At 32.3% G+C, this 26057-nt stretch overlaps 3 protein-coding genes across 4 annotated transcripts; 1 reads left to right on the top strand and 2 right to left on the bottom strand.

The window, feature by feature from the left end:
* Window positions 1-31: 31 nt before the first annotated feature.
* On the bottom strand, window positions 32-5710 carry LOC25488726 (beta-glucosidase 12). The gene is made up of 13 exons (XM_013603668.3): window positions 5265-5710; window positions 4799-4868; window positions 4538-4596; window positions 4341-4416; window positions 3914-3991; window positions 3729-3816; window positions 2474-2729; window positions 2158-2273; window positions 1739-1953; window positions 1472-1503; window positions 896-998; window positions 711-807; window positions 32-359 (listed from the first exon to the last, which is right to left on the bottom strand). Exons 1-13 carry the CDS (start codon window positions 5385-5387, stop codon window positions 191-193), a joined length of 1482 nt encoding a protein of 493 aa, XP_013459122.1. The 5' UTR covers window positions 5388-5710; the 3' UTR covers window positions 32-190.
* Window positions 5711-10509: 4799 nt separating this feature from the next.
* LOC25488724 (probable serine/threonine-protein kinase DDB_G0280111) lies at window positions 10510-15758 on the top strand. Of its 2 annotated transcripts, none has more exons than XM_024779424.2 (8): window positions 10510-10667; window positions 12437-12923; window positions 13096-13261; window positions 13558-13608; window positions 13710-13892; window positions 14026-14119; window positions 14333-15075; window positions 15210-15758. In XM_024779424.2, the coding sequence occupies exons 2-8, from the start codon at window positions 12460-12462 to the stop codon at window positions 15540-15542; spliced, it is 2034 nt and encodes a 677-aa protein (XP_024635192.1). In that variant the 5' UTR covers window positions 10510-10667; window positions 12437-12459; the 3' UTR covers window positions 15543-15758. The 2 variants fall into 2 exon arrangements, with proteins under 2 accessions (XP_024635192.1, XP_013459120.1); XM_013603666.3 differs by having other exon boundaries at window positions 15207-15758.
* A 5769-nt stretch (window positions 15759-21527) lies between these two features.
* LOC25488722 (protein PELPK1) lies at window positions 21528-22684 on the bottom strand. The gene has a single exon (XM_013603664.3). The coding sequence runs from the start codon at window positions 22597-22599 to the stop codon at window positions 21841-21843; it is 759 nt and encodes a 252-aa protein (XP_013459118.1). The 5' UTR covers window positions 22600-22684; the 3' UTR covers window positions 21528-21840.
* Between the last annotated feature and the right edge of the window lie 3373 nt (window positions 22685-26057).

Below are 26057 nucleotides of genomic sequence, written 5' to 3'. Positions count from 1 at the left end.
CAATCTAATTCTAAAGGTATCAAGAAATGCATCACACATAACAATAAAATTTATTCTTGGCCAATTCAATGAACCATCGAAGTATATATCATTGCTTAATAACACAAATCCAAATATAACTTTGATCAAGAATGGAGCACTTGATTCATATCTATTTTCTCTTGAATCCTCTTTAATGCTAAGGGCAAGTTCATTGATGAAGAAAAGTTTTGAACCACAAAGCTGATCTTTTATGATATCTTTTTAGTCCATTCTTGAAATCCACATATATTATTCCAAAACGAACAGTATAACCATTAGTCCACTCAAAATTGTCCAAAAATGACCATGCAAAGTAACCCTTCACATTTACACCATTCCTATATACCAAATTCCAAAGTGTTAGGACTTGTATCACATGAGTTCAAATATACACATTCGGAAAGAAGAAGAAAAAATCATTAATTTTGTATATTTAGAAGTACAAAATAGGATTTATATTCAAATTTTTAAAATAAAAAAATGTTAAATCCCTTTAAAATAGGAACAATACACTAAAATAGGTTTTTTTTTTTTACAGGAATAAGAATTTAAATTATTAATTAAAAAATAGTTATATTAAAATATGAACAATATTAACAGTAACTTTAATTTTACATCCCAAAAATATAATATATTTAATCATAGTATAATATATTTTTCGTATGTGTTTGTTTTTTGAAATAAGTTACCTTATGGCCCTTTGAATGTACAAAAGGTGTTGACCAATATAGTATATTCTCAATTTGTCATCAAACGATTTTGTACCATCATTAACCTCATCAACTCCTGCAAAATTTTAACAATTTTGTTTCCTTTTAAAATATATCACTTGGGAAATAGTAGAAAAGTTTAAGCTTAAAATATATGAACAAACCATTTTCGGTTATGTAAATAATTGGATCATTAAACTTCTCCTTGGTGTATTCTAATAAATCTTGAATCCCTGGAGGATAAATGTAGAGCCAATCTGAGGCACCCTGCAAAATTATCCACTTCTCAGTTTCTTTTTCAAATCAAAATTATAATGTTGACCAAAATCCCTAGGTTTAATTGCACCCCTCAAAAAATACTTCTAAATATCAAAATTGTACCAACTGAATCCCCTAGTATCTCAATTATTTGTTAGGGTTATCTTTCCTTCATTAACCGTCTACTACTTCGTCTCTTTTTATAAACACCTTTTTACTCGGGCTGGGATCCTCTCCAGTTGAAATGGTTTATTAAAAGGGACTGAGAGAGTAATTATTAAGGCTAGTGGGGCCAATTTATAATTAATTTGCACAGTTAAAGCATATGAGATCAAAATTGTACAAAATTGATATGAGGGACCAAAAGTAAAATTATGTCATCTTAATATCAATGAAATTTATCAATAATCATGAAACTTAAAAAAAAAATCAAGTACTTAAGCATAACAAAGTGAATAAAATTTATCTCAAAGTTCAAGTACCTTAGGACCAATAGGAACTCCATTTCTTATAGCTGATGAAACAAAAGGTATGATGGATCACAAATCAGCAAGTGTACTAGGCAAACTCAAAAAAATAAGGAAACAGAAAGTGTAAAATAATACTCCTTCATCTAGAGAAAGTTTGGTCAACAGAAGTTGATGTATCTGGTTAAAAATTTAGTCGAGATACATCAACTTTAGTTGATTCAATTTTCTCTTATAAATAGGACCGGATGGGGTAATCTTCGTTTAATTAGAATAGCTTACGAGTATAATTAGTGCAAGAGTCTGTTAACATAGTTTGATTTTCTCTTTGACAAGGAACATTTTCAACATAATATGCAGTGTAATAGTTCAACCCTATAAAATCATAGGACCCTTTAACCATCAAGTATTCCTTTCTTGAAAACTTTGGCAAACGTTTCCCAACTTTGTTAACCATCACAGCAGGATATGTGCCTGCGTATAACGGTTCCATGAACCTTGCATTACACAAAATTACGCGTTTTAGAGGTCTTAGAAACATCTTAACTGCGATTGCGGCTGCATTTGTCTATATTTAGTTTGCAATGCAACTTCTATTGCGATTGCAATCGCAATTTAAAAGCATGATCATTTCTAGCAACAGACATTTTATAATAAAACGACAGCTTAAAATTTGAATACAGCTATATATCAACACTTACCAATCATAGATAAAAGCAAGGGCTCGATATGCTGCTTCTATGTCTGTTTTTGATTGGGATAGTGGCACAAACCATGGAGCATTTAGTGATATCCCAATTTGACCATTTTGTGAAATCTGTTAGAAAATTTCATTGTCAATAAATTTTGTAGTGTGATATCACTATTTCAATTTTGTATGCATTTACCAAAAGAATTGATACGGTGATTTGGTCGTGAGGTGCTAGATGAGTGATTAGAATTTGACTTTGTAACTTTAAAGGACGAAATTAAAATTCTCGGTAAAAAAGGAAATCGATATAATAACTACGTTGAGACCTGGTACTTCTCCCTGTAGATTTTTACTGCTGTAGCATGAGCAAGAATCTGGTGGTGTGTAACTATGTAAGGCTCAGTACTAGAATCACCAACACTACAATTTGGTGATATCCATTTTGAACATCTTGCTGGTGGAAACTGGCCATTAGCATAACCTTGGAGACTATACATCAATGGTTCATTCAATGTAATCCAATGCTTAACCCTGTCACCAAATTCACTGAAGCATAGTTCTGCATAATATGCATAATCTTGCCTGTGGAAAATTAAAATATGAACTTTTTCAGCTATGAAGTACATCATAAAGCACCGACACAAACACTGACACCAAACACGACACTGAGATTGACAAGTCGACACTGGTAATAATTTAAGAAAATAGGATTATTGAATGTAATTACATGTGTCGATGTCGTGTCTGTACTATACATAGAGTATACATGTTTAAATTTGCAATGAGTTTGGCAGAATCATAATGTGCATGCTATTATTATTTTGGCAAAAGTTACACCGTTGAACTTCAACAAAATCACAGTGTCACCGTGATTTCTTCAAATTCAATGTGATTTCAAACATGAACTAATTAGATGAGTTTGGCAGAATCATGATGTGCAGTTATTGTTATTTTGGCAAAAGTTGCACTGTTGAACTTCAACAAAATCACAGTGTCACCGTGATTTCTTCAAATCAGGGGTGGAGGGACTGGGGTGACCAAGAGAGGCCATGGTCCCCCCTAATTTTCTTATAATTTTTTTTATACTATTAGTATATTGCTATTTATGTTGTTATTTCACTAGAAATGTCAATGTGGTCCCTCCATCATTAGCATTTTCATTTGAAGTCTTACATTATATATGGCATAAGTGAATCTAATTTTTCTATCTTCTCCTAATATTAACTTCAAATGTAGCTTAAATTTCTCATATATGTAAATTTCTCATATATTACATTTGAACTGTTATTTTGTTTAATTAGAGTATACTTTTTAAACTTGGTCCCCCTATTGTTTAATTTCTGGCTCCGCCCCTTCTTCAAATTCAATGTGATTTTAAACATGAACTAAGATGAGTTTGGTAGAATCATGATGTGCATGTTATCGTTATTTTGACAAAAGTAACACCGTTAAACTTCAACAAAATAATGGTGTCACCATGATTTCTTCAAACTATTCAATGTGATTTCAAACATAAACCAAGAGTCATAGATAAAGAAAAGGGTCACATGCATTCAATAGGACAAGGGAATAGATTATTACACAATTTTAGGACTCAAGAAACCTCCATATTCATCTTCAAGAGCTTGTGGAAGATCCCAGTGAAATAAAGTTATATAAGGTTGTAGTCCTGTAGGTATAATGTAGCATAATTTTTGTCTTATCTCTTTGATTTGGGTTATTGTGAATATGTTTGAAAGTAGAAGATAAACATGATTTCTTATTACCATTTGATATAAGTTCATTGATGAGATTGTTGTAGTATGTGATTCCCTCTTGGTTAACTCCTCCCTTGAAGTTTCCACCTAAAAAACATTTAATAGTTAACATAATTCTTAACTTAAAATAGAAAAACAATAGAATATATTAATTCTTAAAAAATATGTTCAAGTGAAAGAATTTATCTCTCATTTATAAACACATATTTAGGCCGGAACTAGACATGTCTTATTATATGTTCATTGTCTTTTTTTTTTGTTACATATATGCAATGATATTAAATTCACCCATTAATTTATATGCAGAGTTAAAAAATAGTATAAAAATTAAAATTAAAAATTGTAAACCTTGTAAATAGAAATATACTTTTTTAGAAGAAAGAAAAAAGAAATAAACTTAATAAACAAAATAACCAAAGCTTAATCAATTTCTCACTAGGTAATATTCGGGACCAAGAAATGGAAAACCTATAAGCTTGAAATCCAATATCCTTCATCATGCCTATGTCTTCCTGTCAATTTTTATAATGGTTAAACATTATCAATCAAATAAAAAATAAATCTCAAAACACAGAAATTAAAGCCATTATTTATTGATGTTGACTTAAATTGAAAGTAACAAAATGAAATAACCTTGTAACGATGGTATGAATCAGTGGCAACATCACCATTACTATGGTCTGCTATTCGATCTGAAGACCAAGAATTGAGATCAAAAATTTGTTGTTAGTGTACAAATTTTTACAGAAAACTGTAACAAAATTAATTTCTTTATTGAAATCTTTGCAAATTTTTATGAGACTAAACACATTCTTGATAATATTTAGCATAGAAAAAGGAAAGAAACAAGGAAAGGAAAATCACAAAAAGATGAGAGTAATTCAAACTACTAACCTGGGTACTTATGAGTGAAGGTGTCCCATATGCTTGGACCTCTGCCACCTTCAAATGCAGCACCTTCATACTTTATACACAAACCAAATAAAGAGTGTAAAAAAAACTAATCTAAATAAATTCAATTCCAATCTGTGTACTTCCAAGATTCATGTTAATCGAAGGTGTGTCTGGTATGCGGCACATGTCAGTGTCAGACATTAACATGTCACCGACATATGTTATATTCAATCATTTTTATAGTTTTTTTATTATTTAGTATCTATGTGTTTGTGATGTGTCCAGTGTTTTTGTCCATAGTTGCGTCGTTGAAATACACGAAGAGTCATTCAGTTAGTTAGTATATAAGGTAGATAATACTCGTTTGTAACAATCAATCGTTCGTTTGTATCATTTTCTATTATCATTTCAATACAAATCTTTCGATCTTAACATGCATCGATGAAAACAACGGAATAAATAAAACCTGGTAAGCTGAAGATGCTGTTCCAAAAACAAAATCTTCTGGGAAACTGCTTTGATTAAGAGAAGTTGTTGACTCAAACAAAGCCATGCAAAAAGCAAGGTGAAGAAGGACCTTAAACCACATTGTTCCAATTTGAAACTTTCTTCACCTTATGCATACATAAATAAGAAGATTAAAAGCTTTTATATTTAGAAAGTTAAGAGATTGTGTTATAGTAATTGAAGAAAAGACTTGGTCATTAAGAGCTGAAAAGACAAAGGAAAAAAGCAAATAGAAAATGACAATTTTTTTCTTCTTATATTATTTGGCATACTCTAACCATGGATGCCATCTTTTACTTGCGACGGCAATTTGATTCTAAGTTAGATGATACAGGTGGTAGAATGTTTAATCAATACAAATAAATGCATGCCCCAAGCCTGCACAAATGGGAGATAATGGACAGTGTCTAGGCCATTTTAGATTACTACAAATTTTAATACGTACTAGACTAGATAGGGAAGAGAAATTTTTGACATAATTTACACATCAAATTTTGATATTAATCTGAAATGTTAATGCAATTCAAATATGTGGTTAACTATACGTACATTGATGATAAATGAACATAACAAGGTGTCACGACAAAATTAGGGATTTGGCGAAAGTAAAAATGGCTCATGTGATATTTTTAATTGGATCAATCTCAACCCTTTGATTAATATAAATGGAGGGTTTGGTTTTTTTTTTTTAGAGAAAACAAATTTGTAACATTTCATTGATCAAAGTATTTTAAACAGAACCTGAAGACTAGTTGACAATAAGCCCACCTTAGCTAATTTTTGAGCAACCTCATTTATTTGTCTCCGTACAAACTTAACAGTCGAGTTTTCATAATAATGCCTAAAGAGAGTTTTACAATTTTGGATAATGATACCAAATTCGATAACATCATGTCGATAAGATAAAAAAAACTATCCACCACCACTCTCTTGCATCCATCTCAAGGTCAATAGGTCCCATGTTGAGCTCATGCACCCACTCTAGTGATGAAATCAATCCAAGAGCTTCTCCAATATGAACTTCACATATGGGACTAACCCAATCAATTTTGGCAAGGACAAAAGTACCATGTTCATCTCTAATATACATGCCTAATCCAACCTTGTTCAGGTGCTTCGAAAAGGATGCATCAATACCATGTTGCTGCCGAGGCACAAAATCTATTTGCTGCAGATTTCTAGCCAATTTCCACTCATGCAAGCTGTCTTTCGCGCGAGATAGAACAAAGGCGTTTGCAGGTAACCTTTTTCCACACCTTATTGTTCCTTTGCTTCCAAATGCTCCAAAGAATGCAACAAAAGGTTGCTACATCTTCGGCTGCCAACACCTGCAGAATTTTAAAAACAATTGTTTTGTTGTCATAATCTTGGCTTAAAATAGCAGATATGGAAGAATATCCTTCCCACATACTCCAAACAGAACATCTACTAGGGCAATGAAAAATGAGGTGGAGAGTATCCTCTTCTTCAGAGTTACACAATGAACAACAGTATCACAATTAACCCCTTTGTCTCGGAGTCGCATTTGAGTTGGAATACAATTCCTACGAATTCTCCAAATAAAGTTTTTAACTCGCAGTGGCATTTTTAATCTCCAAATTATATCCCAAGAACCGGAAATCTTAAAATGAGGTACTTCAAAGATTTCCTGCATACACATACGATATGCACTTCTAACCGAGTATTCACCATCTATTTCCTTCTTCCAAATTAAATGATCTTCTGTCACAGAAGGATAGAGAGGTGTTTGTATTATGTGTTCTACCAACTGCGGACTGAAATTAGCTTGCATAAAAGGAACATTCCAGGCTTTTAGATCTTGTAGCAGGCAGTCTTTTACTCGCAAATCTGCTAAAGTAGAACCATCACTGACCGGCGGTGTAATAATAATATTATCCAGTAACCAATTATTATTCCACACCGGTAGGGCTGGAAATGAGATGAGTCAAATTGAACCTGTCTGAGCTCGACTCGATAAAATTTTGTTCAGCTCGAAACTCGACTCTAGTTCGTTACGAACATATTTTTCAGCTCGAACTCGACTCGGTTCGAGTTCGCAAACAACTCGGTTCGGCTCGTTAGGTTCAGTTCAGTTGCTCGAATAACATAATTTAAAAGTCATTTTTTTGCGAAAAAAAAAAAAAAGAAATTTTATATATAGTTCTTTGACCTTTAAGATTTTTATTTTTTATTAAAATCCAAAAGGACTTAGCACAAGCTGTGTAAAACGGACTCAAAACTAGCACATTCAAAAGCCAACAACAACATAGAGAATAGAACAATTATTTCATGTTCCCATCACCTATTCGCCATCTGCTACTTGCTCTTAAAATGAATTTGGAATTGCAGATACTTCGCCAAACAAAACTAGGATTATGGCCTAAAATTGAGTCAAGAAAATTGCATCTCGAAAAATACTTGGCTTTATAAATTCTATAGATAAGCGTGTCTCGGATTAGTCATAATTCTCCAGCCTTGCTTCCCCAACATAGCAGTATTAAAAGTTCCTAGACTTTTAAAACCCATACCGCTATCTTTTTTGTGCATGGAAAGTTTATCCCAAGATAGCCAATTAATTCCTTTGTTCTGTGACCCTCAGTGACCCCACAAAAAAGAATTAACATTTTTTCAATTTTATCACACAAAGACGATTGTAGAGTAAACAGACTCATGAAGTAAGTTGGTATGGATTGAAGCACCGATTTAATTAAAACCTCTCGACCAGCCTTAGAAAGGCCCTTACTAATTTGGTAAAAGTAATACACACATTCGTTATTCCAAAGAAAAGTTTTTTTTTTTTTACATTAAGAAAATTTTATTAACAAAAGTCTTACAATAAATTAAAAGTCAAGACTGTAAAAAATAAGTTGGAATCTTTTAAATCCTTAATAATGGATAGCGTGGTTTCTGTCACGCCTAACATGTAAATAACTTAAACTACTAAAAAAGACATTAAAATTAATGCAATCTTCAATAATAGATCCAACATAGTTGGGATATTGTTGATGAGTGTTCATCACCTGAACCACATTAGAAACATCTGATTCTATTATAAGATTCAAAAAAGATATGTCTTTTGCAAATTTCAACCCCTTCCGCATAGCTAAAACTTTTCTTACCTCTAAATCTAGTAATCAAAAGACTTGACATCAACTAGGAGCAACAACAACACCTTCATATATAATCTCTCACAACAACATCAACACCCCATTTACCCCCCTCTATTAGACCTGCTGCATCAACATTTAGCTTATAGCAACCACTACCAGAAAGTGTCCAGTGAACATATGATATGGGTATGTTTGGACCTCCACTTAACGTCTCCAATAACATCGTACTAGCACTATTAAAGTTAATAACGAATTTTTGTGCCTTTTGTACGGTGGTAACCACATCAATTCTAGTTCCCTCAATACATTTTTTTATTTCTAGTGCACCACATTTCATAACACAAGGCCAACACATTAACTATAATATCCTCATTTACATCAATAATATTTCTTTTCTACCACTCTTGAAAGAGTATGTACCTGAAAGCATGTGAATTGAACACCACACCTAAAGAGGAATTAAATCATATATGTTTTAACCAATGATATTTTAAAAAAAAGTGTTTGATGAACACCTCATTGGATGTAGAGAGAAAAAGATTCCAAATATTAACGTGATAGATCAAATATTTTAGTTATGTGATAAAGAAAAAGATATTAGAGATAAAATAAGATGTGAAATAAATATGCAAAAATATGTTCAAAATCATTGGTGTATTAGAGATAGTTTTAGTTTAAAAATAGTGATCATTTTGCAAATGACATCCTACCACGTTTGTTCCACTATCTATCAATGTGCAAAAAATTTCTAATCATTTGCTACTAAACAAATCTTCCGTTTCACTTTGAAATGCATACCTTCTTACCTCTTGCAACCGGAAGTAGCCTTCACGTGTACTCCACTTCACCCAACCGACATGGATTGTCTCAATAGAACATATAATATTTTATAATATTCTTTGAATGTATTTTATAATTTAGTCTCTTAATTTAACTTTGGTTAACAGTTTGGTCTTTTATCTTTTTTTAACTTCAATTTTATTGTTTTGATCAATTTGTATATGAATTTTCAATCTTCAAATTCATTGTGTTATTTTAATATGGCCTATCAATATTTAAATATATGATCTTCTTCTATGTTTGCACAACAATATTAGATTTGAAGCTTCAAAATGAATATAAAAATGGTCAAAAAGACAAAATTAAAATAAAAAAATAAAAGATCAAACGGTTAAATTAAGTTACGTGACACAACATATAATTTTGCCTAATTTTTTATATATTCTTTTACCTCTTGTCAAAAACAAAATACATTCTTTTTCAAAAAAATACAAAATTCATTCTTCTTTTAAAAAATTATTATTTTATGGGTTTTGCTAACTAATATTTTCTGGAAAGTCTTTAAGTTTTCAAACTAAAAAAATTATATGTAAAAAAGCAAATGCTTCAATTTTTATATAACTAAATAGACAAATTTTTATTAAAATTTACCATTTAAAGTTATTTTTTTTAGGAAACCATTTAAAGTTATTAAAGAGTAGTATGCTTTAGGAAAAAAAAATTATTTCTCTTTATAGTTTGTTTTTTTGACAAGATTTCTCTTTATAGTTAAATAAGTGATTTTCACATATGTTCATACATTTTTTTTTTTTTTTGTGATTTCGCCGTCTTAACATTGATTTTGTTTGTTTTGATTTTTCCGTCTTTATACGGTATGTTTTTTATTTTCGTCTTAATGCGATGTTTATCTGACTCGCGTTGAAAGATCAATTTCAATCAAATGCATATCTAATCAATTACTTTGACGTCATCAATGTTTGCATATCCGAAGACATAAGTGTATAAAAGATTTGAATATAATCACATTAGTAAGCATATATATTTTGTTGTTTTATTTTATTAACATAGATATCTAAATTTGTTAACAAGTTCATCATTTTTATTTTTATCGACTTTGAATTTGTAGTATATATTTTTATGTTTATATTTATGTAAGATAAGAAAATAAAAACCAAGACATGTGTCATGATTAAGATCATCTGTTACATTATCCTCTACACTCCCATCTATCACAATCCATCTTCATCTCCCACATCCAACGCAATCTCCACCGTACAAATCATCTCCCATCTCATTCATCATCTCTTTCTTCATATAAAAACCTTTTTCACTCTTTTCCTTTCATTTTTCACTTCCCCAAATCTGAAAAAAACACTTAGCACAGCAATCTCAATCCCAATCTATCAATGGCGTGTTAATTTCGATTCCAACTCTTCATTCAACTTCCCGATCCTTCAATTCAATCTTCACAGGTATAATCACCAGATTCAGTAACTAATTTCTTCAATTTTTTTATTTTTCTTAAAAAAATTATGTGTTGTTTTTTCAGATTTAAATTGTGAAAAAGTTGATATTTTTGTTGTGGATTTGAGTTTTGTGTTTTTTTAGTGTTACAGATCGATTGATCCAAGGTGTGTTTTTTATTCGATTTGAGCTGAATTTTCGGATTTAAGGATTTGTTTATGGATTTGAGTTTTTTTGTTTTTTTAGGTAAATATTATTTTGTTGTTGTGTTTTTTTGACAATGTTTTTGTTTTTGTTGCTGTTGTTATTGGATCTTTTGGATTTGAATATATGGGTGATGATTGTGAATTAACGATGATTGGAAATTACGTTATGGTATTATTGGATCTTATTTGACGGTTATTTATTTAGTTCATCAATGATGGTTTATGTTTTTATAAGGTTTTGTTATGCTTATGTTGCTGATCAATGTAACTTTTTTAGATGTTTTAAATATAGTATGATATCATGATTTATGGATATTTTCTTATTTTTGTCTATCTAAATTTATATTTTTTTAATTTAATTCATCGTCATTGTAAAGATTTTTTGTATCGTAAATCAATCATAATCTTTAGATCATTAAAAATGTTTCCATTTCAATCATAATTACGTCTGAAGTCACGTATGTTATTGATTGTAATTTTGTTCAAAAGGTACTAAAAAGAGTTTTGAATTTGGTTGATCAATGATGGTTTATGTTTTCGTGATTATGAGGTTAGTTAAGTTCATGTTGCTGACTGGGTTAAGAAATTGTATGATTATCATTATGATTATGGTTGTGTTAGTAAGGTCATTATTATGATTGGATTGGATTTGGATTCTCTAATGTTTGAATTAAACATGAGAGGGTTATGTAAATCATCTCACTATTAAAATGTATTGGCCTTACCAATTTCAAAATATGCAAGTGGGGTCCAATAAATTTTAATGGTGAGATGATCAACAAGACGCCTGCGTTTGATTCAAACATGAGAGGATCCAAATCCATTATATTCGTTAAGGTGTATTATGTTGAATTTAGTGGTGTTTCCTTTTTAATTATTAAGGGGGCGTTTGTTTTTGGGAAACACAAATTATTCCCAGGAATAACATACCCGGGAATGAAAATATGAAAATTTGATTCTTGGGTATTTGTTAAAAAAAGTGTTTGGCAAATAACTTGACATTCCTGGAAAAATTGGAAGTTACAATTTTTTTTTTTAAATCTATGCATAATATCATGGGAATGCACATTCCCATCTCTTTACATGGGAATATATTCATGGGAATAATGGAAGTTATGGGAAGTTACTCCATTCCCAGGAACCTTTATACCCAGGAATATTTTTTTCTCAACCTCATAACAAACATGGGTATAATCATTCCCTAGCCATGTATTCCCGGGAATGTCATTCTTAACCTTGAAACAAACACCCCCTAAGAGTTGACGACATAGATCAATTAACGTGGAGGATGGAATGAAATAGTATAGATAACAGCATGTAAATGGCCCCGGATTTTCTGACAGTCATCTAATCCGAATCGGCAGATACAAATCGGACTGCTGACATTGGCATTAGTGATTGCTAGCTGTGCAGGAAATTCATTTTCCATGTATATAGACATTGTCATATGCTTGTTGTAAAAATGATTTGATGTCATGTGCGCCAAAGAAATGCTATTCGTTAGTTAGAGAATCTGCAATTTTTTATGAGGAGGTTATGCCTTATATTTGAATTTAAATTTATGTATGCAGAAACATAGTCTATTTTTTCAAAGATGTGGAAATTTAAGCCATTCGCGCATAAAGAGCAAAATGGTCTTGAAGGCCGTTCTATAGACGTTGGTAATCTCAAACTACATGTCCACAAGCTCATTGCTGAAGGAGGGTTCTCATGTGTTTACTTGGCTCGTGATGCTGTACATATGTCAAAACAGTATGCTTTGAAGCACATAATATGCAACGATGAAGAATCACTTGGATTAGTGAAGAAAGAGATATCTGTGATGAAGTTGTTGATTGGACATCCCAATGTTGTCACCCTTCATGCCAATGCCATCTATGATATGGGTAGGACAAAAGAGGCATTCCTTGTAATGGAATTTTGTGAGAAGTCTCTGGTTAGTGTGCTGGAGAGCCGTGGTGCTGGTTATTTTGAAGAGAGGCAGGTTCTTTTAATCTTCAGGGACGTGTGTAATGCAGTCTTTGCCATGCACTGCCAGTCCCCGCCTATTGCTCACCGGTAACAATACTAGTGATTCTTCTTTCAATATGTTTATTTGAATTGTACTGTTTGATATGCCTGATTTTACTTTATTTTTGCGTGACATTGTTCAGAAGTTTGATAAATCTAGCACGAGTTTGTCAGGTGCTTTTAGAATTATTAGTAAATCACTTTTCTTTTTGTTTCTCAGAGACTTGAAAGCAGAAAATCTTCTGTTGGGTTCAGATGGTTTATGGAAATTGTGTGATTTTGGAAGCATTTCCACAAATCACAAACGTTTTGAGAAGCCAGAAGAAATGGGAATTGAGGAAGATAATATCAGAAAGTACACAACCCCTGCCTACAGACCCCCCGAGGTATGTTGACATTTGTTTTTTCTATTTAAATTAAGGTGAGCCCCAACGGTTGTGTTTGAAAGCTCTAGCCCATGCCAAGTTATTCAAGTGCTTAGGTTCAATCTCATTGGCGTAGAGCTGATGGAAAGCCATAAACTCGAACACTATGTGCATTTGAATGCCAGGACAATGCCTCGTATGTCCTGGCTACCACCTTGGGTTTCCATTTTTTGTGCCCATGAAAAAAAATTGTAGTTATGTATGATACAATTACAAATGAATGAATGATCACAAATTTTTGTTTTGTGTGCATTTAGATGTGGGATCTGTTCCTGAAAGAAGTCATTAATGAGAAAGTGGACATATGGGTAAGTCGTCATATACGCTAAAAACATCTCTTTATTGCAACTACTTTTGTGAAATCATTTTCTGCTAACTGACAAATCATATTACTCCTTGAATATGTTAGGCACTTGGGTGTCTTCTTTTTCGCATATGCTACTTCAAAAGTGCATTTGATGGGGAATCAAAGCTCCAAGTCTTAAATGGAAACTACCGCATTCCTGATCTACCTAAATTCAATTCAACCCTCACAGACTTGATCAGAGACATGCTTCAAGCTCGACCAGACGACAGACCAGATATCACGCAGGCAAGCGCTTTGCTTGATTGGCCATTCATCTCCATCAATTTAGGTTGGTCATAGATCATCCATCCATAGCATTCCTAGGCACTAGAATTAGAGCAATCAATCACTGACATTGGGTACACTACTGTGGTGGCAGGTTTGGTTTCGTGTTAATGAGCAGCTACCCATTGATTTACAAAAGTCATTACCTGACAGGCCACCTGAATCGCCCGCTTCCAACAATCATGAAGGTGAGGCATGTCTTGAATAAACATGATAAGTCTATTTTCATATTTTTTGAATGCTATAACATGATATGTTTTTTGAATGCTTACATCATTGAATGTTACCCTTGAAGTGAGTTAGGGCAAAGAAAAAAAACTCTTGGTAGAAGATTGGATTTGTATATTTTATTTTAACCTAATATCAGACAGAAAGATTAATTTGTAGCTAAATTTTTGTAGGTGCTTCAATGTCCACAAACAAATCAAGTGCAATGCCTCGCAGAAATCCACCTCCTCCTCCATCAGTTGCAGAACCCAAAACTACCCCTCAGCCATCTCTTGCTTCTAGGGGAGGGGAAAGTGGGGGGCAGCTTGGTGCTTTCTGGTCCACTCTGCATGCAAAGGATTCACGTGTCCCCGAGGAAAAGGGCAAACCTGTATATGATGAAGAACGATCTAGCCACCACAGAGTTCGTCCGGACAATGATCAGTTACCGAAAAATGTTAGTACTAACAAAGTGACTAACTCACAAACTCAGACTGTAAAAAGCAGTATACATGGAAAGTTGCACAAACCTGAAGCTGTATCTTCCAAGGACTTTGAAATAAATTTTTTCCCAGATAAAGGTCATGCAAATGAGAAGCAAATGTCAAATCTGGAGAAGAAAAATAATAATTTTCAAGACCAGTCTTTTAACACTTTTGTTGCAGAGTTTGATACCGCTAAGCTAAGCTCCGGGCATGGTAACAAATCCACAAGGGAAGAAGCATTAGAGTCTGAGGTGGAGAAACTCAGGGAGCAGCTGAAGGAAGCTAACTTAGAGAAATCTGAAATCACTGCCAAGTATGAAAAGCTTACTGCTATTTGCCGTTCACAAAGACAAGAATTGCAGGATCTCAAGCAAACACTTGCAGCAAAAACTCCATCTCCTAGTAGAGAAGGTTTCAGAACCTCTCCTGGAGTTGCATCATCTGCATCTTCGGTAATAAGCATTTTGTAGTTTTTTCGTCCCAATTAATTTGTATTTGCATGAATTATTTTGTTTATGTTGTTGTGTTTGTGACACGTGGTTATATATATGACATCCTAACTGTGATTTCTTTGTAACTTCAGCAGGATAGAAGTGAATGGAAAACTCCTAGTTCAGAACCAAAGTCATCATGGCAACCTTTCTCGGAGGAAAGCGAACCGTTTAAATCCCTTTCAGCAGACAATGCTTCAAAATCTGTTAGGTCAAGAAATGGTCAGCAGAGCAAGCCGGCTACTCAACCAGCTGCTGATTTTGATTCTTGGGGTTTTGGTGCAGATACATTTAGTGCTGCTCGTGCTGGTAGTGGTAGCCCACAGATGCCAAGACCTGGTGAAGGGAGTACAGCTCATGTTTTCCGTGAGGCGAAGGGTTTTGAGAGCAAATCAACTTCTCAACCTGCTGGATGGGCTGGTTTTTAACTATGGTAAAAGCTTAAAGGGATCTATCTATCATTGTATCTGTTATATTATGTTTGCACCTCGATGATTTTATTCATCTCACATAAAGAAGTAAAAATGTGTGGAAACTTGACATATATTATGTTTATTTTCATGTGTTTAATTGTGTCTTTTTCTTTTGTGAATCATGCTATGAAATGGTACATGTTTTCCTGGACTGAAGCTTATTTTGGTTTACCATATTTGTTTACATTTTGTATGATTTTTTTTTTTTTTTTTTTTGTGGAAAAATTTATAAACAGACTTAACGCTGACACATCTTGAACATAAAAGAGTCGTAATGTTGACATTCATATGTAAATAAATTGGCCATTAGGGATCAAAAACATAACTAAAAATTTTGTGAGATAAAAACATCTTATTTTATTTTTTACGAGCTAAAATAAAAATTTACTATTTTTTAAGGATGAAAATTTATTTAACTCTAATTTTAATTAATATTTGAATTGATATTGTTAGGACTAGTTCTATAATAAACACTAATTTGAATTAGGATATATACTTTGCGAAAATGATTCTTTTTGACTCTTCTCAAACTTATATTGTGTTTATTAGTTAATTTGCGACTCTCAAAATTCCACTTATATTCAAAGGATTGTCTCATATTCAAAGGATTGTCTTAACTAATGTCCCTAAAATATTTGTTAAGTAAACAATAAAAGTAAATTTTGTATTTTTATTTTTTTGATTACACGGAAAGCCAAAGGGTTAAAGTAAATTTTGCATTAAAAAAAGTTTTTTTTTTACACTTTTTTTTAAAAGAATTCTTTTTTACACTTTTAAGAGGTTGATTGTACAAGTTTTAAAATAATTTTAGTATATTTAATTGATTGACTAGTTTCCTTGAGACACTTGTTAGTTGTTACCATCCATTGTTGGTTATGAATCGACAAATATGGTAGTAGATCAATTAGATTAAACTCAATTTTTATTTTTAACATGACATTTTGAAAAATTCGACAACATATATAAAGTCATATTTCAATTATAATTTATAATAATACATTTGAATATGCAACTAATATACGTAGGTTAATAAATTTAAATTACTAAAATAGTTAGAAAAATTATAATTGTAACCCAAAGTACAAATCTAATGTAATAATAATTGCAATAAAATACTTATATTTATTTTATAAAGTCTTAAGTTTTCATATTTAAAAAGTTATTTCGTAGCTACTATTGATGCTCTTGCATTCTAGTTTTTGTTTTCAAGAAAGTCTAACATAAATCTGATATTGGCTAGATTGAAAACCCCCCTATCGATTGACATGCCTATTCCCACCCTTGGATGTGTCCTCATAATTTAGATTTTTGGTTAATCATATAACGTGAGTCAATGCGGATCATGCCATAATCGATTTAAAGAAGCTCAAACTAAAAGCAAATATGTAATCTTAATAAGGTTCAAAGCGTATGTTTGATGTTACCGTCAGTGTGCTAGAATCACAATGGGTCACATTGATTCCGACAAATCCATCGTGATACCCAACAAACACTAAACCATAACAATCACTCCCCTATGGTTTTGTAGCCTATGATATATAGTATTGAATGAAAATATGTATAAATCATACCACATCTATCATACAATATGGCCATATATAGTAGAAAACTACGTTTGAATTTATGGACGATTACGTAAAATAGGTCCAGGTATAATGATAGCAAAGTCAGGAGGTTGAATAATAATTTCGAGAGGAGGTAGTTGTGGGATTTCAAGTAGCTCGTACTTTTCAAATTTAGATAACTCTGGAATTTCTGGAGCAGACAACTCAAATACTTTAGGGAACTTCGGTTTTGATGATTCAGGTATTTCTGACTTTGGTAATTCAGAAACCTTAAGAAGTTCATGCTTTGCTAGAGGTGGAAAATCAAGTTTTGGAAGCTGAGGTATGTTTGTCTCTAAAAGATTGTGTGTCCCAGAAACCATTGTGTTAGGTTTTCCTGACATAATAGCTATAATCATGAATGAAAAAATGATTGTTGACAAAGAAATGCAAGCCATGGTTTAACCAAGATGATGAGAAAAATTTCAGGAAGATATATTATAGTAGTTGGAATTGTTTGCTATACTAATATGATGATTTTGATATGCCTTCTATTGTAGTGTGTTATGCATGGGTTATATGTGAGGGTTTAGGAAAATGTTACATAGACACCATTTATTCTCATACACTTTTGTACACCCCATGCACTAGGAAGAGAGAAGAGGAGAGGAAAGAGAAAGTGTGCTTGTGCGGGGTCCACGTGACTACGTGTTAGATTTTTGTGTGGGTGTCAAAGGGTGTACTGCCACCTAAGGGTGTTTATGTATCATTACTCGAGGGTTTAATAGATGAAATTGTGTAACTAAAATTTAATTACAATTATTTTTTTGGTTAACCATCCTATATATGCATTGAAAGCCTATGCAATCTCAAAGTCAGTGGCGTAACTAGCAGAACTGTAGGAGAGTGCAAAATCTATAATCTCAAAGTCAGTGGCTTTTATTTTTTTTCGACGTTGCCCGGGTTAATCAAAAATTCATAAAAAACTTACATATCTCAAAAATTTCCCTAAATTAGATCTCAAAAATAATAAAAGAAAAAAGATTACTCTTATTATAACTCAGAATTTAATAAATAGCTACTTAGGATCACCCACCAAAATACGATCATCCACCAAAAGATGTTGTCACATCGGCAACAATAATTGAACACAAGAAAGATTTTGCACATGAGTCAACTTTTACAAACTAAGTCAACTTTCATTTTTTTTTTTTGAAGAAGCTAAATTAGTCCACTTATATTATCTATTAAATTTAATAAATCCTATACTGAGTTTAATATAGTTTAAACTGAAGTTTTTTTTTTTTTTTTGTGGTGGCCGGGGTTTGAACCTCAGACCTTGCATATATTATGCATTGTCTCTATTAACTGAGGTAAGCTTACGAGGACCGTTTAAACTGAAGTTTAATGGAAAATAAAATTGGGAAACAAATAAATAATTAAAACTAAAATGTATGATTATATTTAAATAGAAGAAAAAATGTATATATATCTCCGTCCCAAAATGTAAGAAAAAACCCACTTTCTTTGTCCCAAAATGTAAAATTTATATCATATAAATTATCTATGTAAAATTTTACACAAATCTAAAATCATCTGATATATTTTTTTAGACTCAGCAAGATTAACAGTTTGTGTGTCTTAGAAAAAATTAACGTGTGTTTTTATAGAAAACCATTAATCTTAATGATTCTTAAAAACATATCAAATGATTTTATATTTTTATAAAAAATTTACATAAATAATCTATAACAATTAAAATTTACAATCAAACAGTCAAAATCAATTTTAAACGCCATAACCGTCTTCAGTTTACACTGTTCGTAGTGCTTACAAAGTTCTGAATTTGCAGCCTCATATTGATTCTGTGGTGCCAGTGTCTTCTTTTTGGCATAAAGATGTTCCTTTGAAGGTTGTTCTGTTTGCGTGGCGCTTGTTTCGCGATAGACTATTAACTAAGGACAACCTATTTGGGTTGCCCTAGTGGTATAGGCTTGGGACTTGGGAGTGTGCTCCTCCTCAAGGTTTCAGGTTCGATTCCCTCTAGTGTCAATTTGGGTGGGCTAATTTAGCTTCTTCAAAAAAAAAAAAAAAAGGACAACCTTTACTGGCGTGTGTTATAGAGTTTGATGCTCAGATGTGTGTTGGAGGGTGTGGCGTGGCTGAGTCTGCTAATAATTTATTATTTCATTGTAATTTCTTTGGCTCTGTTTGGTACTATGTTTTTCGGTGGATTGGTGTTGACACGGTTATGCCTTTTGACACCGAGGATCACTTCTTTCAATTTAATTTTGTTGGGGGTATCGCAGGGACACAGTGCTCAATATTACAGGTCATTTGGTTTGCAACATTTTGAAAATTTTGGAAGGAGAGAAATAACAGGTTATTTAATGGCAAAGAATGCTCAGTTGTGCAGATTGTTGACAAGATTAAGTCTCAAACTTTCATGTGGTTGAATGTGAAGTATGCTTCTCTTTCCTTCAATTATCATGGGTGGTGGTGGCTTAGTCCGTTTACCATACTAGATATAGACTAGTTTTTATTTTCTCCTATTCAGTTCTATTTTGTTCTTGCATAGCCTGTAGCTTGTATATATTGTTTGAACTCTGTGTGGACTCTTCTGTTTTTTCCTTCGCACACCTTGTGTTGGGAAAGACTTTTTGATGTGGTAATATAATTCATTTGAGCCTCTTTAAAAAAAAATTAAACGCCATAAATTCGAACATAGGCTAAGCTAAGATTTTCTGTTGCCTTGTTAACAAGTAATGTTTTTTTTTTTTTTTTTTGACGTGAAACGAGCAATGTTTGATACAGAGTCAATGTGCTCTTAATTTTTTTTTATAATGCTAGCTTGCGGTACCAGTAGAAACTTTCAAGGAACAGTTTCCGAATATCATTAACAAACTTGGGAAATATTTATCTACTTACTTCTACATATATGGTCACGTGTTGCGTGAGTTAAAGAAATAAAAGTTCTAAGTTGTGTTGTGTACTTTAGTTGGCGGAGTCTTAATAGGCCCGGTCCTGAGGGATTGCAAACAACTCAATCGAGCTGGGCCTCCTCCAAGGATGGGCCTCAATTTTATTTTTTTTATATTCAGTAGTATACTATCCTCCAATAAAAAAAAAATTATTTCATTCCCTCACAAGTTGAAACGCGTTCTCTAGTTTCACGTTTCACGCTCGTCGCTCGCTCATCAATCATCACCGATTTTCTTCCATTCCATCACCGATTCACAATCATCATCAGTGATCAATCATCAACTGATTCACATCATCAGACTTTCCTTCTTCTTCTTCCTTCTTCACCAAATCATCACTGATTCACGTAGACTCTCAACTCTCAAAGTTTCAATCAGTTTTCCTGTTTGGTAAGTAAATAAACTCTCTTTCATTAATTTGAATGTTGAAATTGCTAAAATAGAGATTGATAGAGATTTGTTGAATGTTGAAAACAACACTGTTTCAAATTTCAATCGGTTTTCCCCTTTCTAAAACAACACTGTTTGTTGAATGTTGAAATTGCTAAAATAGAGATTGATAGAGATTTGGTTGATTATTAACAGAATTGCTAAAACAACACTATTTGTGACTGCTTGGTTGTTGTGCTGCCAGCTTTGTGCGCGCATGGCTTTTGGTGGTTTTGTGCAGGTTCATTTTATGTCCTCTTGTTTTAGCCTTTTAGGCCTATTAGAATTAGTTCCTATTGCTTTTGGTGTTATGTGGGGTTCCTCATGTATACGGTAGTCATTTTCACTTTTGGGTGTACCGCATATATACGACACCTTGTATTTATCTTTTAAAAAATATAAATAGAACATTACTCTTTTAAAAAAAATACGTTTTGATTTTATCACTGACCTCTTTTCATTTCCAGAGCCGAGCCTCCGAATTCTCAGGGACGGCCCTGAGTCTTAATCAAGTTTAATTTTTAGTTGAGAAAAATCATGCAGGATTGATGATAACATGTTTTTAGAACTTTTTTTTTATGCAAGATGTCTATAAAGTTTTTTTTTTAACGTGTCTTTACAACTTAGTTGTTAATGAAAGGTGGTAATAATTTGATAAATACAATCAGATGTAGTTTCTCGATCCTTATAAGTTTAGCTTAGTTGACAAGGATAATTGATAATATATTTAAGGTGTGTGATTCGAATCTCGAACACCACAAAAAAAAACAATATGTAATTTCTCGATAATCATTTCATCTTGTAAGATATTGGGATTTTGTGCTTCGAATCAACCACAAAATTATTATTTATTTATATTAAATGGTTATCAAATTATTTATTTCATGTTTAGAGGGCAAGACTTCTCAAAAGTTATGAAGTTGAATTTAGAAATTGTATATTAAATTCTATAAAACAAGATAAAATATCCTCTCAAACGAAATGAATTTGAAAATCCTGGATGTTTCTCACTAAAATACAATATGATTAAATTCAACAACATTTATACATGAAGGATATGACCAACAATAAAAAGTAGTACAATCGATTTAATTAAGCTCAAACTAAACATAATATGTATTCTTAATAAGGTTCAAGCTAAACCTTAACAACCACTCTGTGATCTACAACATATAATTCGGAATTAAAAATATGTATAAACAATATCACGCCCATCACAAAAGATGAGCTTTAGACACAATATAGTATATAAAACTATATATGACTTTAGCATATGCAATGAAAGGAACTAGTTCCAACTTAAGGAGTATTGGTTGGAACACCTTTAGGAGTTTCAGGGACTTTAGGTAACTCGGGTTTTGGTAGTTCAGGGACATTGAATTTCGGTAGTTCAGGTTTTGCCAATTCAGGTACTTTAGGTAACTCTAGTTTTGGTAATTCAGGTACCTTTGGTATTTCTGGTTTGGGCAACTCAGGTACCTTAGGTAGCTCGGGTTTTGGTAATTCAGGTACCTTAGGTAGCTCGGGTTTTGGCAATTCAGGTACCTTAGGGATATCTGGTTTGGGCAACTCAGAGACTTTAGGTAGTTCATGTTTTGGCAATTCAGGGACTTTAGGTTGCTCGAGTTTTGGCAATTCAGGGGCATTAAGTTTAGGTAACTCAGGCTTTGGTAATTCGGGTATCTTTGGAATTTCCGGCATAGACAATTCGGGGACTTTAGGTAGTTCAGGTTTGGGCAATTCAGGGAACTTAGGCAACTCGGGAACTTTAGGCAACTCAGGGAGTTTGGGAAACTCGAGTTTTGGCAATTCAGGAACATTAAACTTAGGTAGCTCAGGCTTTGGAAGTTCAGGTACCTTAGGTAATTCTGGCTTAGGTAATTCAGGAATCGTTGGAAGCTCAGGCTTTGGTATAGGTGGAAAATCAAGTTTCGGAACCTCAGGTATGTTCGACTCTAGAAGATTGCGTGCCCCGAGAACCATTGTGTTACTCTTGGTTGACAATATAGCTAGAACCATTAATGAAAAAATGATTTTTGATAAATTGATGTAAGCCATGGTTTAACCAAGCTGAGGAGAGAACTTCAGGTAGATATATTATAGTGGAGCTCTTTGCAATACTAATGATTTTGATATGCTTCTGTTGTGTGTTTTGTATGTGTTGTATGTAGGCTTTTATAGATCAAATATTGTAAATAAAAATGTGCAAGCAAGGGTGAGTTGGTGAGAAATGTGTACTTATAAGTATTGTTAGTTCAACTTCTTTACCTATACATTATCCAGCTATACAAAATTTAATTAGAACTTTATTCTTGTTAACAAAAAAATTAGAACGTTATTGTTGGTTAACTAACCTATATCTGTATTGAAATTTGAAAAGTTGTGTTCTCAAGGAAAAAGCAATCCCAAAGCCAATTGAAACATGGAAGCGTAACCAACACAATTTTTTTTAGAGGATTAAACTTCATTAATATATTAAAAAACGATAAAGCAAATAAAAATCATAATTTAGACTCACTTTTGTCATCTTTTATTCTTTACACTTTTATGGATTAGATAAACAAAGATACAATTTACATGACTTTTTCTTGATTATTACTCAAAAAGGATATAGCAGAAGAGTTGTACAATAAAAATGATGTGCAATCTATGAACCACGGACACTGATACGTCGACACCGTTAATAATTTATCGTGTCCGACACCAGGACACGCCTAATCCAAAGAGTGTATGTGCCTCATAGTGTGCAATTAAATAACATCATTTATCATAATCTAAGACTATCAATAAAGGTTTCCTATTGAAAAACCTATTAAAGTACTCTTCATGTGTCATGTTCTTGTATACTTGCTGGTTTCCTTCACCAATTGTTGGAACATGTGTGGAAATTGAGTTAAAAAGACTAAACACAAATTCCCATGTTGGGTAGAACTAGTGTTGTGTGAATTGAAAAAATGGAAGTCCCACATCGGATGGAACACACATTAGTAGTGTTTATATAGTGGGGGTGTACCTCTAAGAGGTACATAGTTATGTGAACGAAGTAAGCACTGAGAAAAAAATATATACTGATATATATTTTATTATTTGGAAATGATAAATTAAATAATTAATTTAATCATTATAAGAAAGTGCTTTCTTAGTCCCCAAGTTTTGCTAAAATAATTTGGAACGCAATCTATAATATTGTGGAACTCAATCTGAAATATTTGGGAAGGCAATCTAATATATTTTAGTACATGATCTAAAATATATTTTGATACTGAGTAATATATTTATGTACTGAATAATATATTTTTGTACTCAATATGATATATTTTGAGACTCAATTTGAGATATTTTTGTACTAGATCAAATATGAGAATTACTTGCTCCCAAAGTTTCTCACTTATTAGTTGTGAACTTTCTCTATAAATAGAGAGCTCACACAGTGCATTCCACACACCGAAATTCACAGTTGATGCTTCCTGTGTTTTTCCTCTCTTCTCCCTCCTTCGACTTGTGTTGATAAGTTCTTCTCCTTTTTCTACTCTTTTCTGTCCCTTCGGAATTAAGAGTGTTCTTAAGACCATAGTCTATTTTCGGTTTAATGTCCCTTCGGAATTAAGAATGGTCTTAAGAGCATAGTCCCTTCGATAATTCATTCTCGTCGGAATAAATAATGTTTTAAGATCATAGTCGCTTTTCGATATAATAAGAATGATCTTAAACATATATACTCTTCTTCAACTCATGGAGAAGTTAGATGTTAGAATGGTCGTAGCACCATATTTGAGTGGTTGAAATGCCTATTGATATTTGGAGAAGTTAAAAATTAGAATGGTGGTAACACCATATTTGAGTGGTCTCAACACCATAATTGAGTGGTTACAATACCATATTGGTTTCAGTGTTAAAAGATTGGTCTTAGTACCATATTGAAGGTGTAATTCTCGAACGGTTATCTACAGTGCAGTAGTTAACCGCACAGTTGCAGCTGGGCTTGTTTTATCCTGGAGGCGGCGTGGTTGATAGTCTGTCTTGCACAATTTGGACAGTGCCACGAAACGTCTTAAAGAGAGCGACCTGGTCGTGACTCAACCTAGTAACAACTTCGGTAGATAAATAGAATTTGGAAATCCAAATACAACTGTTTGGAAATCCAAAAACAACACCAATTAACTTCTTAGCAGGTGCAATGTCAATAGAAGGGGTTGGATAACAAAATGTTACTATTGTCAATCTTTCCTTCAAGGCTTCAACTTATTTACTACAGCTCTGTGTTCTGGTGCTTTGCATAATGGAAGAACATGCTTCATCAAACTCATCATTTTGATTTTAAAATTTTCCTTTGTGTGCTAATCTCATTTTCTAAATCAAAATGTGGTGAAAATTCTTTTAGTAGTGTATGTTTTGGATAAACATTTTTTTTATTGAAACTTCTTTTTATAAAATTGCATTGGTTAAAATTTAGTTTAAATTGAAGTAACTTTGGTCTAGCCAAGCCAATGCTTGATTCTTCTTTATTTTAAATTTAGTTAGATACCAGAAGCTTGCTTGCTTGCTCCATCTTTATTTTAGTTATGAATAGTGAATAAACTATGTAGACGAATACGTGCTCTGATATGTAACACTAGAGTTTGAGGTTTATCGTTGAGGTTATTTTTTGGAATTAAAGTTTTGGAAATTTTATTTTGACTTATTTGCTGTTGAGAACTTAATTTATTTCATTGAGAATGATGAACTATTTTTTGTTGCTATTTGAAATTTTAAATTACGAAATGATATTAATGTTGAGTGTGTGTAACCCCTGTTTTAATTAAATTTATTCTTTTATTTAATGATTTAAAGTCGGGGTTGTGGGGTGTTGCAACAATGATATTTATATAATTTATATTTATCTATATAAATAATAGTAAATTCCTCTTCTTTTGAAGGAAACAAATTCCTCTTAAAAGTATGAGATTTGACCTTGTTTTATATTTTTAAATAGATAAATATATATACTAGGGACAATTAACATATTTTTGTTCCTTAAAAAACATATTTTTATTGGATCTATAATATCACATATTACTCCATTTTTTATAGATTGGTGCTAGTCACAAAAAAAAAAAAAAAAACAAGTTACACCCAAATTTATTTAAAATTTTACAATAATACCAAGATTGCCCTCTTCATGTAAATTTCTTAAAACTCATATTTTATGATTATTCTGAACCCTTACCCCTTTTCATCCACAAATCACCATAGATGTGCAACCAAGATCTGAATCAACATCTTTGTTATTGATCTGTACTATATTCATAAAGGTTAGTGAATTTCATGAATTTCATTTTCGATGAGTTTCTATTTGTTTATTGTTTGTTTTGGTATGAGATATGCTTGTCAATTTGATTTTAAGTGAGAGGTTAGTGTAAATTAAGTTTACGTGTATGTATATAAAAGGGGTTAGTGTAGTTTACGTATGTAGGTTAGTGTAAATTCAGTTTACTTACGTTCAATCTAGGTTATTGTAAATTAAGTTTACTTATTTT

Source organism: Medicago truncatula, chromosome 3, assembly GCF_003473485.1.
Source record: "Medicago truncatula cultivar Jemalong A17 chromosome 3, MtrunA17r5.0-ANR, whole genome shotgun sequence".
Lineage (NCBI taxonomy): Eukaryota > Viridiplantae > Streptophyta > Magnoliopsida > Fabales > Fabaceae > Medicago > Medicago truncatula.
Note: the sequence above shows the minus strand (reverse complement) of the source record. Positions and strands in the feature narration are given on the sequence as shown.